We start from the raw sequence: 17,410 nt of genomic DNA, 5'->3' as shown, positions 1-17,410 counted from the left end.
TTAACTGTACTGCTAATTTGTAACTATACAATTTTGTAACTACCTACCTAATGAAAACAGTATATGTTCCTAATAGTATATATGAGACTTCTTACTTTTTAGGGTTCCGTAGGCTAATGGCAAAAAACGGAACCCTTATAGATTCGTCATGTCTGTCTGTCTGTCTGTCTGTCCGTCTGTCCGTCTGTCCGTCTGTCCGTTTGTCTGTCCGTCCGTATGTCACAGCCACTTTTCTCCGAAACTATAAGAACTATACTGTTGAAACTTGGTAAGTAGATGTATTCTGTGAACCGCATTAAGATTTTCACACAAAAATAGAAAAAAAAAACAATAAATTTTTGGGGTTCCCCATACTTCGAACTGAAACTCAAAATTTTTTTTTTTTCATCAAACCCATACGTGTGGGGTATCTATGGATAGGTCTTCAAAAATGATATTGAGGTTTCTAATATCATTTTTTTCTAAACTGAATAGTTTGCGCGAGAGACACTTCCAAAGTGGTAAAATGTGTGTCCCCCCCCCCTGTAACTTCTAAAATAAGAGAATTGTTAGGAACAGAATAAGAACAGAATGAAATGGGCGCGAAGATTAAAATGGATTTAGAAAACAGTACCTGGTCAGTGAGAGAAAATTACTTGGCAATCCCGCGGAGAGCGGGCCCGCTGAACTTCTACGATCTTCTTGTCTTCTTTCTCACAAATTAAGTCTGTCACTGTCTAGTTATAAAATAAATAGGATGCAGAAGGCAGAAAATGCACAAGGACTGATATTTTACTTTAATCGAAATTAACACTAAGTGGACGCGATGTCGGCCATATTACCGCCATTGTCGAAGTGATTTTTTTTTTAAATCTAAAATGACTGAATGTAGTTTCGAATGACGGATATCCGGTAAAAATGAAAGAATGTAAATTTGAAGTACAATGTTGCTAGAAGAAATAATATATTCCTAAACATACTGCCCGGGAAGAAATCTCTAAGATTTCTTAAAACATGAGTACAAATTATCTGCTAGAACTTAAAAGAGAAGTACGTTATTCCTTAAAACTAGGTATGAAATTTATTTTACTATGTTTCAATCAGTGCTGGTAAGGAAGAGGGCAAAGTTTAGATACAGGGCGAACTAAATTATTGCCAGTACTAGTCTTTAAAGTAGCTACGCGTGCTATGCCATCTCGTCCTGGCGACAAAGAGACTATGCGAGCTAACTTCCAACAGTAAGGAGTTGTGTTCTCGTTCACAATGAGTACGATGTCATTCACCTTTAAGTTTTCAGATGGTTTGAACCACTTATTACGACCTTGCAAATGATGCAAATATTCTACATTGAACCGACGCCAGAACTGTTGAGTTAAATTTTGAAGAAGTTGCCACCGAGATAATCTATTCAGTTTTTCAGTATGTAAGTCATATTCCGGTAATGAAACCATGTTATCTCCTATGAGAAAATGGGCTGGTGTTAATACATCAATCTCATCAACGTCGTCAGAAACCGGACATAAAGGTCTAGAATTCAAAATCGACTCCAGTTTACAAAATACACTGCTTAATTCCTCGAAGGTAAGAACAGTTTCACCCAGAATACGTCTTAATAGTAATTTAGACGATCTTACGGTCGATTCCCAAAGTCCTCCCATACTCGGAGCAGAAGGGGGATTGAAATGCCACGTAAGTTGATGTTTGAGAAAGTAGTTTTGCACGTCAGAATCCACGGTGCACCGCTTCAGAAAGGAATAAAGTTCTTTTAGATGATTGTTTGCTCCAATGAAATTGGTGCCACAATCAGAGAAGACATCAGAGCACCATCCTCGTCTACTAATAAACCGAGTAAGACAGGCCAAGAAACAATCTGTAGAGAGATCCGATACTAATTCCAAATGGCACGCCTTCGTGACCATGCAGACAAATATACACAAATAAGCTTTCGTGACTGGAGCACGTTTTAACTTAGACGTTTTTATTAAGAAAGGACCAGCATAGTCTACTCCAACTTTTGAGAATGGTCTACAAGGCGTGACTCTTGATGGAGGTAAATCAGCCATTAAATAATCGGCAGGTTTAGGATTAGCCTTAAAGCATTTGTGACATTTACGTATTAGTCGTTTAATGACAGTCCGAGCCGATAAAATCCAGAATTGCTTACGCAATAATGACAGGAGCACGGGCACTCCCACATGCAAGTACAATTCGTGATAATAGTTTATCAACAAAGTTGTTAAATGATGTGATTTCGGAAGGATGACTGTGTGTTTCCGTTGTGAGGACAAGTTTTTATACTTCAGTCTTCCTAACACTCGCAGGAAACCCTCTGAGTCAAGGAAAGGAGTCAGTTTTCGAAAGTTAGTTCGGTGAGGTAACCCACGTTGCACTAATTTTATTTCAGTGGCGAAAACTGAACCCTGGACAATTTTTATTAACGAGTATAGGGCGTTACGCCATTCGACGCAAGTCAATGGACCCACTCGTTTTGAAGTAGGGTTCTTCAAATTATGAACAAATCGAAGACAGTATCCGTGGACCTTCACGAGCCTGTGAAGGGAACTATATTTTAACATGAATTCAGTCGCATCTACCTCACAAGAGACCTTGCTCACGTGGGCAGTAGATACTACCTCCTCCTCAGGATCCGGAGAAACCGTTTTTCGCGCAACGGTGTCTTCGGATGGCCAGGTATCTGGCGCTTGCTTGAGCCAAGGTGGACCCCACCAAAGAGGATGTGAGCCAAGCTCCGAGGGCATCAAACCTCGGGAGGCAGCATCTGCAGGATTCATTGAAGATGGTACATGTCTCCAGAGAGAAGGAGACGAGTTCGCTAATATTTGAGAAACTCGGTTTCCCTCAAACATTTTGAGCTGATAAACGGGTGTGCGAATCCATGACAATGTAATGCTCGAGTCACACCAGATTACAATGTCGTGGGCAACATTAATCAGTTCTGAAGAATGTTTGGTAAGTTTAGACGCTAGCAGGGCTCCACACAGCTCCAGCCTCGGAATTGTCATTTTTGTCTGTAACGGCGAAACTTTACTCTTCGATAAGAGCAGGTGGACCTCCACTTCACCGTTGATCCTCTCGACACGAAGGTAGACCACTGCAGCGTAACCTTTAAGGGACGCATCTGAAAATGCGTGAAGAGAAAATTTATTGCCATCAGTAGGCAAGACAAATCTGCTTAATTTAATGTTTGATAAGCTAGGGAACTCCCCTATAAACGAAAGCCACTGAGCCTGTTCATCATCAGGTAAGGGGTCATCCCAGCCAATCCCTAAAAGCCACAACCGTTGCATGAAAGCCTTGGCCATGAATACAATTGGTATCAACCAGCCACAAGGGTCATATATGCAAGCTATGTTAGCAAGCACGGCACGTTTAGTCATTCCTGTGTTAGAAATTCTACTATGATACATGAACACATCAGATGTAGGGTTCCACTTTACACCGAGTACCTTAACAGACCCTTCATTTTGAGGATCAAATGACAATGGTCCTTCACGGACGTCGTCAGGCAAATCAGATAGAAATTCATCACTATTGCTCGACCACTTTCGCAATTCGAAACACTCTTGACTTAGGAGGTCGATCAATTCAGCTCGAACCTTTCGAGCTGTGTCAGGATCAGGAGCTCCTGTCACTATGTCATCAACAAAAATTTGATCAGACAAAATTTGACTAGCGACAGGGTGTGAGGTCTTGGCCTCCTCTGCCAATCTCAAGATACACCTCATAGCGAGGAACGGACTTGAGGAGACTCCGAACGTGACCGTCCTCAAACGAAATTCTTCAATGGGGTCATCAGGGTGTTGACGCCAGAGAACTCTTTGATAGTCACGATCGTCCGGGTGCACAAGTACTTGTCTGTACATACCCTTGATGTCACAAGTGAATGCGACAGGCTGAAGACGAAAACGTGTAAGTACGTCTACTATGTTACGCTGAAGTTTGGGACCAACATGCAGAACGTTGTTCAAAGACACGCCCGTAGAAGAGGGCATAGACGCATCAAAGACTGGCCTACATTTTGTAGTTGATGAAGACTCTTTTATCACAGCATGATGGCTAAGGTAATATTTACCACTACCCGGAGGGTCAAAGACAGGCTCCATATGATTCTCGTCCAGATATTCTTGAAACACCTCACTATAGTCTGCCTTGAGTTTAGGATCTCTTTTAAATCTCCTCTCAAGACTTAAAAGTCTCCGAGCGGCCAATTCACGACTATCACCCAACTCACTTTGATTTCCCTTGAAGGGTAAACGGACAATAAAACGATTTTCATTATCCCGCGAAACATTATTTAAAAAATGATCCTCAATAATTTGATCATCGGGATCAGGAAGTACAGATTCGGGAATTTGTTCAATCTCCCAGAATCTAGTCAGACAATCATCTAACGCCACATGATGAGATGACAGATGAGGAACCGAATTGGTAGTCGGTAAGGATTTACCAATTATTACCCAACCAAAAATGGTTCGGTAAGCCGCCGGTAAGTCAGTGGAAGGCCACACCTTCTCACCACAGAAAATGTCATTGTAGACATCACTGCCTAATAAAATGTCTATAGGCCTAGACAGGAAAAAATCATTATCAGCCAATTGCAGGCCTTGATAATTTGACTTTATGTCCGCAGACAGAGAGACACTGGGCAAGTCGCCAGTAGCATACTTTAAAATGACAGCCGAAACAGTAAGCAACGGCTTGTCAGAAGTCATGGACTTTAAAAACACATTGGTCATTCCATGAGACCGATGAGGCACACTCGGCCCTACACCATAGATAGACACAGGTTGATGGTTATGTTTGAGTTGGAGTCTTTGAACACACTCCTCAGAGATTATCGAACATTCTGCGCCTGGATCAATAAACAAGCGAACAGGTTGGAAATGTCCATCGCCATTCCCAGCAAGGCCCATGGCCGTAGCTAACAGTACATTTGGCAACTTAGGCTTGGTATCCTTTACCATGAAAGACTTCATTGTAGCATTATTAACACTGGTAATGCTATTAGGTTCTTGTTCACCTTCTGGATATGAAGGCTCAACCATTTCAGCCACGACAACAGCTGACTTCACCACAGGTAGAGTGCTATCAGGTTGTGTCGAAGACGGACAGATCAAAGTGTGGTGTTTAGCCCGGCACAACTTACATTTATGTAATGAACTACACTCATGATATTTGTGTGTACCAAAACAATTAAAACACAAATTTTTAGATTTCAGAAAATCTCTACGCTGATCAATATTCAAAGCCTTGAATTTATTGCACATATACATGTAATGATCCAAATTACAATATCGACAATTTATTTCCTTATTGCCCTCTTGGACATGCATCACCAGTTTAGTATTGCGATGAGGCGGTGTCTTGACAACAGGTTGTTTAGGTGACCCGCTAGCTGTTGCCTTCAACGCAATAGACATTTCTAATGCCTTACATTGATATTCCAAGAAAGCAATAAGTTCAGAATATTTAGGAATATCCGATCCAGACAAACTTAATTCAAATTTACTGCGCATCTCCATCGGCAATTTTTTCAATAGGACATGGAGTAATATAAACGACCACTCATCAGGTTTAAATTTCAAGGCTCGAAGAGCGGCTAAGTGTTCATTAAAAGTGTTCAAGAAAGATCTCAAGTCAGACCTTAAATTTACAATGGCAGAAAGCGACATAATAGCTTCTAAATGCGTATCGGCAATAAGTCGTATATTGGAAAATCGGTTCTCCAATAATGTCAAAGCAACACCATAGTTTTGATCAGTAAGCGGCAAGTGCTTGACTAAATCAAGAGGTTCACCTGATAAACATGATATCAGATAATGTAATTTTCTCACAGGTTTGATGGTAGCACTCTCGTCAATTATACTTTTGAATATGTTTATGAAATTTGTCCATTTCGTGACATCGCCCGTAAATGATGGAAGCGAAATGCGCGGCAGAGGTATATCAGGTGTGCAAAACTGTGAGTTACCTACGTTCGCAGACGTCGACGTATTCGCCGGAAATAATTGTGTATAAATAACACTTACACTGTTCAATTTCGCGTCATAAGCCAAAAACTCTTCGAGGTGCTTGTCGGGATCGAAACCTGCACGCTTCGCCGCTTCCACCGACACATAAGCGTCTTTAAACTCGTTTTTTGTTTGAATGAGATCGCTGCATCTCGTTTTGAATTCAAGAAGTTTTGTATTATCTTCTCCAGCAGATTCCGCGGCACTGTATAACAAATCTATTTGAAGTTTGGCCAATTTGTAACGTATTTCTGCACTCATTTTTCACAACACCGCGTACTCCTTCAAAACACTATCACAAACCACAAAGTAACAAAGCTGCGGGCTTTGTTATGCAAACTAAAGCAATAAACAACTCGAAGAAGTTTAATTTTAATCTCAAAAATTAACGTGACACTGACAGGACAGGAATCGAATGACACTTCACTTCGTTCAAGTCGTTCACGAGCATAGACTAAAAATAAGGTATGTTTGCACTGTACTCGAACTGAACGGAATGGGAATGACTTTTAAAAACGCTCAAACTGATTGTGAACGTGAACACTAGCCTTATCTTGCTACCACCACTGACGAAAAGAAATGTGATTCCACCTTCAATTTTTTTAAAAACGTACGACTCTAAAATGCAAAGCAGACAATTAAACGTATAATGACGTATTTCTTTTAACGTTTAAGACAAAGTATGATATACATATAATACGTTACACGTAGACAAGAAAACTAATTACTTTCGTAAGAATAATGCAACACATGCATTCACTTTTGATAAAATATCCACGAACCGAGGACAGACAATTACTTTTAAGTGTTTAAAAGTACGACAAATGCAAACTTGCAGGCATAAATGTACCGAGTACAGACAGTAAATTAATTACGACAAATGCAATCTTGCAGACAGTTAACTTTAGTTGGACAAATTTGACTTGACAATTAATGGCCGACCGTATGAAATGAAATTATTTCGAATGAATATGTCCGGTTCTACTAAATAGATTTTTAAATATCCTGCTCGAATGGACCAAATTTTATGTTAGGAACAGAATAAGGACAGAATGAAATGGGCGCGAAGATTAAAATGGATTTAGAAAACAGTACCTGGTCAGTGAGAGAAAATTACTTGGCAATCCCGCGGAGAGCGGGCCCGCTGAACTTCTATGATCTTCTTGTCTTCTTTCTCACAAATTAAGTCTGTCACTGTCTAGTTATAAAATAAATAGGATGCAGAAGGCAGAAAATGCACAAGGACTGATATTTTACTTTAATCGAAATTAACACTAAGTGGACGCGATGTCGCGATATTACCGCCATTGTCGAAGTGATTTTTTTTTTAAATCTAAAATGACTGAATGTAGTTTCGAATGACGGATATCCGGTAAAAATGAAAGAATGTAAATTTGAAGTACAATGTTGCTAGAAGAAATAATATATTCCTAAACAAGAATGATAAAACTAAAAAAAATATATGATGTACATTACCATGTAAACTTCCACCGAAAATTGGTTTGAACAAGATCTAGTAAGTAGTTTTTTTTTATACGTCATAAATCGCCTAAATACGGAACCCTTCATGGGCGAGTCCGACTCGCACTTGGCCGCTTTTTTTTTACTAAACCAAAGCTTTTACCTACAAGTTCCAGGCATGCGCGCCGCAACCCCAACAAAATTCTCGTTTTCATTCATCCCCTTTGGCAGTCGATGTTCGTCCGCCACAGGGGCAGCACTTTCGTTTTATTCCCGGGAATTCTCGTAAACTTTTACGACTTCTATAACATTGTGAAAATTCAGGAGGATCTAACTTTATTGCAGTTTGTGCGACATACGTTGTTGTTGGTAACTGTTATCGATTCACGGTTTTAGTGCAGTGAAGTTTCACGAAATTTCGATAGTTTTATGACGTTCTACCACGTCTTATTGGATTTACGTAATATGTTACGGAACTGTAAAAATATTCACAAACCCCCAATACTGTGCGATTTTGTTTTGAGTAGAATGTAAAGTGTTTATTTAGTAATGGAACACAATGATCCTAATGAGTATGATTTTATAAACATTAAAATAATAGAGTGTATAAATGGAAGTGAATATTTGGACCTATTTAGTTCTATTACAAATACAACTGACGTTATATGTAAAAGGGGAGGACACAGCAAAGCGTAAGTAATTGAAATTATAAGTTATTATGATACATTTAATAATGACAGCAGGAACTTTAAGAAATTGTTTTGACAAGTCATGAAGGTAAAATTATTTGTAGGTTCTTGGACGCAAACAGATGATACGACGGAAACAACGGACGATCTGCTTGAAAAACCATTAGATTTCTTAACTAAACCGGATGCGGCCGCAAAAGATTACTTTCTTCCCCCTATTTTCACTAACAACGAAGACATCGAAGACGTCGATGATGATGATGACAATCTATATGCAGATTATGATTATGAAAAAGAAACACACTACAAAGACTTGCCAGAGAAAGAAAACGTAAAAAGCAAAGAGAATCAAGAGCATACGCCTGATGATAAGATACCACTTCACACGGCCAAAGACAACCTTCCGATTTTTCTTTTAGAGCCGGAAAATACTTATGTAGTGAAAAATAAACCGGCCACTTTAAAATGCAGAGTGGCTAACGCTTTAGAAGTAAGTATGCTTTTAATAACTAAAATTTAGATGCTTGGCACTTTTATAATTGATTTGCCTCCTGTTGCGGAGGTGCATTTCAATCAAAGTAATAGCGCAGTTAGTGAGATGGGGTCGCAACAGGGGTCTTTTTAAAGAGTTTTTTTCCAAGGTCATGCTGCATTCATTCGACCCCTTTTAGGTATGATGTAGACATTTAAATATCTCTTTTTATAAATAGCTATATAAAAACTATTCTTATGTATGCCCTTTATTAAACTAGTCAACTTTGCCCGCTTTATTATAAAAAAACTTCTATAAAAGGTTAATATTTTGGGCAAAATTCTCGAGTTAAGTTAAACTCATTAAACTTATTACATGTGTATTGTTGTCACAAAATTATAACCTACTTTGTACTTACTAAAAATAATAGTGTAAGCTCTCTAAACGAACTTGTTTATTTAAAAAGTTAGTTATTGAGCAAAGATGGGTATCTTTAGAGGCAAAGTTGGCAAGTTTGACGTTACATAATATTCGGAGCCCAATAAGGCTAACTTATTGTTAGTAAAAAAATCGAAAGCCATTAAGAATAATGGGTTCTTACGAATTTATATCATATAAACTTCAATTACATTTCAAAATAGGTTTTATTTAGGTAAATATTATTATAAAATCATTTTTTTAACGATTTTACAAATTTTCCACCCGAGTCGTGACAGTAATTAAAGCATCCATCAATATTACATTTCTTGAGAACGTGATTCGCGTGAGAGTATGAGAGATAAATCAATGTCTGACAACTTTTGTTCGGCACGGGTGTCACGGCCATTCCGTAAGAGTGATGTCGTCCTCGACGTCTCTAACGACATTGGAACTACCGGTAACGCTTTGTTCAATGCTTTTAGAGGATTTTCCCTCCAGCCATATATGTAGACTATTATTACCCATGGGTAGTTTATGGGTGGGTGTTGTGAAGATAATAATTCCCGTAAAGTACCTACTAACAGAATGGAGCTTTGGTGAATTAATAAATCAGGTCGAAAATTTTGTGAAATAAAATTACTACATTCTTTAGACTGCTTGTTTTGCTTTGTCTTGCTGCTTGCACCGTTAAAACCCATTCTGAGTGAAAACGAGTTTTCCCCGAAAAACTGATTTTAACTGATTTTGACGTGATTACCTCAGAGAAAATGCGTTTTCACAGGTTAAAAATGATTTTCCGTAAGACCTCGGTGAAAACTAGTTTTAACTGAGATTTTTCAGGTTTAGTACAATATCAAACACTTACATAATTATTATGATAACTCGATTTTTTAACTTTCCTAGGTGTACTTCAAATGCAATGGCGAAAAGACACATGCGCTAAACTTCGCATTCGTAGATCCCCAAACAGGGGTGAGGATAATCGAGGGAGAGTACAACGTGACCAGGGAACATGTTGAGGAGTACTTCGGGAGCGAGAAGTATCAGTGCTCCTGCTTCGCCTGGACTAGCCGAGGGCATATCAGGAGCCAGCCAGCTACTGTGGAGCTTGCTTGTGAGTTCTTCTTTACCATATGTTTGGTGATAAAAATATCCTGTAGTTGACTCTGTTCACCCAGCTCAGATCATATTGTTATGTTCAAGAAGCTGTGTAAACAGGTTTGTGTCTCTATTTTATTTTTGGACTCAGCAAGGGCACTCATAAGCCTCATACATTTTTTTTTCATTCGGTCAATTGTCCCTAATGTTTATTTATTTAAACGCGTTTTCTCTGTACTAGCAAAATTTAAGGATTCTTAAATTTTATTAAGTACAATTGGAAAGACACCTATATTTTTAGCATAACAAACTGACGACAAATGCAAAAAAGCAAAAGTTTTAGTAGCTAACACTTTTTGTTTCCTAGACAAAACCCTAAAAAGGTGTCTGTTAAAAGAGGCACCCACATAAAAGCCGTAGGTACTGTACATACTGACTGAAACCCGAATTGGGCGCTCACTATTTCTCCCAGATATCAAGAAGCATTTCACCTCAGCCCCTCAATCCCAGTTGGTCAAACAGAGCGCCCCCGCGTCGTTCCGATGCGAGCCGCCGCCCGCGGCGCCGTTCGCGCAGCTCTACTGGCTGAAGAACGGAGCCCCCATCACTGTTGGTGACAATGTGCAAGTCACTAAGGACGGGGACCTGATCATCAAGCAAGTTTCGCTTCTGGTAAGTCGTTGACACTTCTCACACCTAAATTATTGCAAATTATAATTTCTGCTTGGAATCAGGCACTGCACGGGAGGTGTATTGTGATTGTAATAACAGGTTATGAATTTGATATGGATATGATTTAGGAATATCTACAATAGCAAACTGTAGTTTAAGAGATAACTTTTACTTAAACCTGATACTGTTTCAGGATATGGCAAACTATACTTGCGTAGCTGAAAATTTAGCTGGAAAACGAATATCTGAACCAGCACTGTTAACAGTTTTCGGTAAGTTTCCTACCTGTTTTATTATATGTTCATTACGTCTTGTAAATTATCTAATACAGTGGTTCCTAACCTGGGGGTAATTACCCCCGTGGGGGTAAAACTGGTTTTTTACGAGGGCAATAAGCTAACCTAATATAACAATACAACAAACGTACACGTTTAAATTTTTTATTACCATTGGGAGGAGGGGTAAAATCAGGTTTCCTAGTTGGTCATAGGGGTGACCGGACTGAAAAGGTTAGGAACCACTGATCTAATACCTTTAAACGATACTTACTACTTACGATACTTTTATTCTTGCTTATTTATTTATTTATATGTTTATTTATATATATATTTCGGGGATCTCGGAAACTGCTCTAACGATTTCCATGAAATTTGCTATATGGGGGTTTTCGGGGGCGAAAAATCAATCTAGCTAGGTCTTATCTCTGGGAAAACGCTAATTTTTGAGTTTTTATATATTTTCCGAGCAAAGCTCGGTCTCCCAGATATTAGTCAATAATTTTAATTACATCTTAGACCTAGTAGACTTGTTTATCTCTAACACCTTTGTTGTTAGTCGTTAGCCTAGACACTAACAAATATTTCTAAATTTAGATTATTTGCTTTTCTCACTAGTAAACGGTGGTTGGTCACCCTGGTCATCGTGGGCAGAATGCTGGTGCAACGGCCAAACGCGCGAGGGTCGGACGGGACGAAGACGTGTCCGGTCCTGCACATCACCCAGGCCTTTGAACGGAGGCCAACCGTGCTTGGGCTTTAGCGTGCAAAAGACACCAGACTGCTTGGAGTGCGATTTAGGTAAGTTGCAGTGGCAATGGTCTCTTTTCACTAGCTCGCCTACTTATAACAGAAACGAATTAAACGTGGTAGAATTTTTTGACCAATTTTTCTATGAAGAATTTTTCAATATTTTAATGCTTAAACTTAATGTTAATTCCTATGTTTCAGATATGTATGTTGATGGTTTAGATGAGTTAGCAGATCAGTCGTCTGATGTATTAATAGGTAAGTGGGTTGGGTACGACCAATTTAGATTGTGATAATTCATACAAATGAATCCGTATTCATTTTCAGTTTTTGCGTTGAATTTTGCTAATCTGATAACTCATTGGCTTTACCTAAATACCATTCTAGCATAACAAGGAAATATAACGAATCCCTGATCTTGATAGGTACTAAGTAGTAAGCAGTATTCTAAAAAATACCGTTTCAGGTCGCTGGTCCCAATGGTCAGAATGGTCGCGTTGTGACACCGACTGTCTTCAGACCAGACGACGCCGTTGCCTGACCAGTGCGGCCTGCCTTGGAAAAGATTACCAGATGGCTCAATGTCCTATGTGTGTGAGGACTTCCAAAACTGATAAGGGAAACGATGGTAATATTTAATTGAATATATTTAAAATAAGTCAAAATTATTAAATTTCGAATAGCTGGAAAACGCGTTCGAACATTTTGCCTTGATTAAACAATTTTCGAGTGGAAAATTATCATCTTATTCCTTATTCTGTAAAATCGAATGGTTTTTTAATAAGATAAGATAAGATAAAAGATAGTTTATTCAGGAAGGCATAATTACAATGCGCTTATGAACGTCAAATAAAGTTACACCGGCTCCAACCCTACACCTCTGCCCCGAGAAGATTTAAATCCCCCCTCAATTGGAGGAGGGTATCCAAATATGGGACCGGCAACAAACTTGGCGGGACACATCTTTTCAAAAAAAATACATCTTATAATTAACATGCATTACGAGAAAATAAGGAAAAAAATACAATTTAAATGACTAGAATTCATTAATATTAATTCCCAGTAGGTTCCTATTTCGAGGTTTTAATTAATGTTATACTTATCTTGATAAGAATAATTCTAATAATTAATAAATCTCCGAGGTACTGAATTTCAGTTTTCACAGAAAAAATATTTAGTGACTCCGAAACACTGTTTCCCAAAGATAATTTCCTGAAAATTAAAGAATTATGAATAAGTTTGTTTGTTTTTTCAGTGTCATCGTATTGGGCTCTTCTGGTAGCATTGTCAATTGCGTTTTTGATTTTAATAGTTGTTGTCTTATTGGGAATAAAGTACATGAAGATAAAGATATCAGAAAACTCGCCTTATGTGAAACCTCCACCAGGTAACTTAAATTTGATTGGAATCTCTCTTAAAATAATACTAAACAAACATAAATATTTTTTGTGTTACTATTTTTTGAAATAAAAAAATTCCACAAGAAGACTTAGTTACCGTTTCTGGTGACACGAAAGCCAAAAACAAACTTACTAGGTTTTCTTTCAGGTTCAAACTACTTTGGTAGCGTAATAAAAAGGACCTTAACCAACCAGCCAGACCTAACAATACACGAAGAATTCCAGACAATGGACTCCAGGAGAACACACAGACCTATGAGCACCTCCATCAATTCAAGACCAGATCACTTGTATGAAGTACCGCAGTTAGCCAATAGGTAATATTCTAACCGCCACTTGCACCATACCACTAACCCGGGGTTAACCGGTAAAACCGTTAACCCAGTGTCAAATTATACTGGTAACCATGGTTACTGCAGGTTTAACCGGTTAACTCCGGGTTAGTGAATGGTGCAAGTGGTCCTAAAAAGTTAAAATTCATAAATGAGCAGAATATACACTCATCTTTGTGAGATTTAAATTAATTGCTAAAATCCCATTCATTATACCGTCTCTCTTTAATGGGAGCGACCTTTTCCCGTCGTCTAATATTCATTTGAGGATCTAGGATGTTAATCGCATCATTCCCTCCAGTTACATGTCTCCCATAGACCATGAGGTAAGACCGGACATCGGACGCGCCGAAGTGGAGTCAGACCGTTCTGATTCCAGCTGCTTTTTGAGCTGTGAGTCTCACGTACTAATGCACGCTTGCTTTCTATCTATTTTCCATATTCGTTATCTAAAACATTAGTGTCAACTCAACCTTCTTGGAGCAATTTTCGTTTGTGTTAGAATGAATATTAATTTATAAGAATTTATAGGTATATTATTTTATTTACATATTTCTTGGTAATTTTTTGTTATGGCGCACGCGACCTCCAAGGATTTTTTTAACAAATCTCCGGATGCTCTCCATCCCTCAAATCGTTCGTGCTTAGAGCTTGTATTCGGATAATACTTAATATCAATACAATAACTTTTAGCAGAGCTATTTACGAATTTAGCTATTTCGAAATTTGTATTTAAGTTACCAGAAATGTTAGTACCTATTTTATTATTTCGGACCTTCAAAGTATGTATAAGTGGTAGTAGACTTTTTATGCCTATTTACTCTCATCACCCTTTTTCTTGCTATTTAGTGTTAGTATGAGTTATGCTATTTAGTCTTAGTATGAGTAGTGTTCTTTTCTTCAGATTTTTTGCATTATTGATTGAAATAAAATTGTGCTTTCAATGTTAGTGCTAAACTGCTTGGTAAAGTGTTTTTGAAATGTGTTTATATTACCTACACCTTCTACATTCTGACCACTCTAACTTTGTACAAACTTGGCAGTAAGAATGTATATATATCCTTTTAAGCTCCATACTTGACGTAGCACTTAGTATGAAAGCTTAGCGTGGTCGTACTTTAGTAACTTATTGCTGTGCTGTTTTACTTATATTTGTTATGAATTTTTTTTTTCATTTTATTTATAATTTTTCGCATTTTGTCCTCTCGCAGTCTCTATTAATAGTAACAACTTCTTTGTCTGTATCAATTGATTCATATTTTTGTTTATCTTGAAGAGAAACAGTATCTTACTCACTTATTATGATTACAGCGGGCTCTTCATATGGCAACGAAAGTGTAGAAATGTCACCATCGCTAAAGAACAACGCTTCGCTAGACTCTAGAATGAATGCCTCCCATTTCGAGACGACCACGTCGAAAATAGTCAATGGTGATGGCGATTGGTTAATAATGGACAAGTGTGGGGTCAGTCTCTTCGTGCCTGACGGTGTGGTGGAAAAAGGAGAGGAGCTGTTTACGGTTGAGGTGACGGACGAGGAGTGGAATAGGCCTTTCCTTCAAGAAGGTACCAATAGTCCTTTAATTACTACAATACAGAATTTTTATAGCAATACTTTTTTTTAATCATTAACTCTTATAATTTATATCTTCTAGACTGTGTGTAGGGGTTATCATCGTCTCTAAGCTCACATTTCCTATTTTTTTAAGTTATACCAATAGGATGATATATATTAATGTCAACCTATTTATGTACATCTGACTAGTCTAAAATTGCAACAAGCTTTCTAAAGGAAAATTATTTCACGAATTTCGTTACGAATAAAACGAGTTTCACAACTCCCAATGTAACATCGTGAACTTTCGACCCAGTTCTTGTCTATTTGCTACCTCATACTGTGTCCCCGTTTTATATTTGTTCGAACCAGACGGTATGAAATAGGTTTGAACACCGTTTTCAACTTGGCAATTGTTGGCAAGTATATAACAATTTTCCAATATAAGATTAACGGAGAAATAACCTTAATCGAAAGTATCCGTTGTGCAAATAGTGGTTGAGACTGGCAGGGCTTATCAGCTTTTATTTTTTTAGTGTCAATACGAATCTTCTATTTAGTTTGTCTTTTGGATAAAAAAGATATTAATTTATATCTCAAACTTTTTACAGTTATTTATTTTGAAAAATATTGTTCTAAATTGACTGTGTTATTATGACACGAGTTTTTTTACAGGGGAAACTCAGCTGAGCCCAGTCATTCGTTGCGGCCCGAAAAACTTTCACTTCCGCAAAGGGGTGGTTCTTTCCTTCCCTCACAATGCATCACTTAAAAACGCCAGCTGGGTTCTTTCCATACTTCAGAAACCAGAAGAAATCAACACACGAGAATGGAGAAAAGTTGTAACGCTGGGTCAAGAAACTCCCGGAAGCCCCATCTTCGCTCAAGTCGATCCTAATAAAGTTTACCTCGTGTGCGAATTTCTAAGCGACTTTGTTTTAGTTGGCCGTAGCTTCACCAGCCTGGACGCAAAACTGCTGAAACTGGCCTTGTTTGTTTCGAAAAAAATAGACGAAAGTTACTACAGTTTAAAAGTTCATGTGATAAATGATACCCCTTATGCCTTGCATGACTGTGTTGAAAATGAAAAGCGAATGGGTAGTTCTTTGCTAACCGAGCCAAAAACAATTTATTTTCAAGAAAGTTGTTCTGATTTATGTATCAATCTTAGAGATATAGGTGTGGGCTGGAAGGTAATTTCGGGAGGCAAGTATCAGGAGTTGTCCTACGCGCATGTTTGGAATCTTGGAGTTAGATCTTTACAGTGTAATTTTATCTTACAACAAACTGACGCTATCAGTTGTTTTGAGTTAAACTTATCCGCTTACCAAAAACAAAAGCAATCGAATTCGGTTAACTTCACTTTGAAAACAAACGATTTCAACTCGAATTTGACTTGCAACAAGCGGTTTAGCTCTTCCAGTGTCGATTACAACATGCATATTGTAGAGAACCCGTTTAATTATTCTTCTTTATCTAAGAAAGAAGGCAGATACGATTTTGTGTACAGAGGTAACCATTATAGAAGTAATTTAAGCGTGGACAATAACTACCGTATGAACATTCTTACTAAGTCGGACAGAATTATTTTGTGTAAATTACTAGACTCTCAAACTCCAAAAGGCAACGATTGGAGACTTTTGGCAGAAAAATTAAGGATAGTTTCATATTACTATTACTTTTCAAACACATGTTCTCCGACGGAGAATATTCTGAACCTGTGGATGTGTAGGAACAATGACGCTCACATGTTGGTGAATCTGTCGAAGGTATTTAGAGAAATGGGCCGGATTGACTGCGCCACTGTTGTTGAAAGACGATGTTTCCCCAATTAATAATTGAAACTTCGACACAATAAGTTAGTTGTAGACTTTTAGAAATAGATCAAAAGACACCCTAGGCTACTTTTGTACGAAAACATTTGGAATGCTTAAGCAAAGAAAATATATCTTACTATATTCGATTCTAATTACTATTATTAGTTGATATAAAATATTAATTTCCATTATAAATCGCTAATTTAACAATACAGTTGTCATAATGAATTGAATATTATGGTGTTGATTGTAACTAGGTATATTTGTTTACTTAATGTAGATTCATACATTACCTAGTTCGGATGTTTGTACATAATATATAAGAGTTATAGAGTTCAGTATTATTTCACTTAAAAGGCCTCACTATTTTAGTACCAAATATGAAACATTAGTTGTGTCTGCACTTTATCACCTACCTACAGATATTACTGTACCTATATAAACTATGTTACAATATA

At 37.8% G+C, this 17,410-nt stretch overlaps 2 protein-coding genes across 2 annotated transcripts; one reads left to right on the top strand and one right to left on the bottom strand.

Moving 5' to 3' along the window:
• Positions 1–1,165: 1,165 nt before the first annotated feature.
• Positions 1,166–5,582, bottom strand: LOC134650421 (uncharacterized). The gene is made up of 3 exons (XM_063505376.1): positions 5,563–5,582; positions 2,574–5,508; positions 1,166–1,180 (listed from the first exon to the last, which is right to left on the bottom strand). The coding sequence occupies exons 2-3, from the start codon at positions 5,418–5,420 to the stop codon at positions 1,166–1,168; spliced, it is 2,862 nt and encodes a 953-aa protein (XP_063361446.1). The 5' UTR covers positions 5,421–5,508; positions 5,563–5,582.
• A 2,047-nt stretch (positions 5,583–7,629) lies between these two features.
• LOC134650015 (netrin receptor UNC5C-like) lies at positions 7,630–17,137 on the top strand. The gene is made up of 13 exons (XM_063504831.1): positions 7,630–8,164; positions 8,266–8,651; positions 9,957–10,167; positions 10,624–10,823; positions 11,017–11,095; positions 11,717–11,899; positions 12,050–12,106; positions 12,315–12,476; positions 13,104–13,235; positions 13,397–13,565; positions 13,882–13,973; positions 14,892–15,146; positions 15,811–17,137. Exons 1-13 carry the CDS (start codon positions 8,083–8,085, stop codon positions 16,968–16,970), a joined length of 3,168 nt encoding a protein of 1,055 aa, XP_063360901.1. The 5' UTR covers positions 7,630–8,082; the 3' UTR covers positions 16,971–17,137.
• Positions 17,138–17,410: the final 273 nt, after the last annotated feature.

The sequence above is a fragment of the Cydia amplana genome, chromosome 8 (assembly GCF_948474715.1).
Source record: "Cydia amplana chromosome 8, ilCydAmpl1.1, whole genome shotgun sequence".
Taxonomy (NCBI): domain Eukaryota; kingdom Metazoa; phylum Arthropoda; class Insecta; order Lepidoptera; family Tortricidae; genus Cydia; species Cydia amplana.
Note: the sequence above shows the minus strand (reverse complement) of the source record. Positions and strands in the feature narration are given on the sequence as shown.

Coding starts and splice junctions, on each gene's coding strand:
- LOC134650421 (XM_063505376.1), bottom strand. CDS start 5,420: ATGTCTATTGCGTTGAAGGCAACAGCTAGCGGGTCACCTAAACAACCT.
- LOC134650015 (XM_063504831.1), top strand. CDS start 8,083: ATGGAAGTGAATATTTGGACCTATTTAGTTCTATTACAAATACAACTG. Junction 10,168..10,623: donor AGCTACTGTGGAGCTTGCTT/GTGAGTTCTTCT, acceptor TATTTCTCCCAG/ATATCAAGAAGCATTTCACC. Junction 11,096..11,716: donor AGCACTGTTAACAGTTTTCG/GTAAGTTTCCTA, acceptor TTTTCTCACTAG/TAAACGGTGGTTGGTCACCC.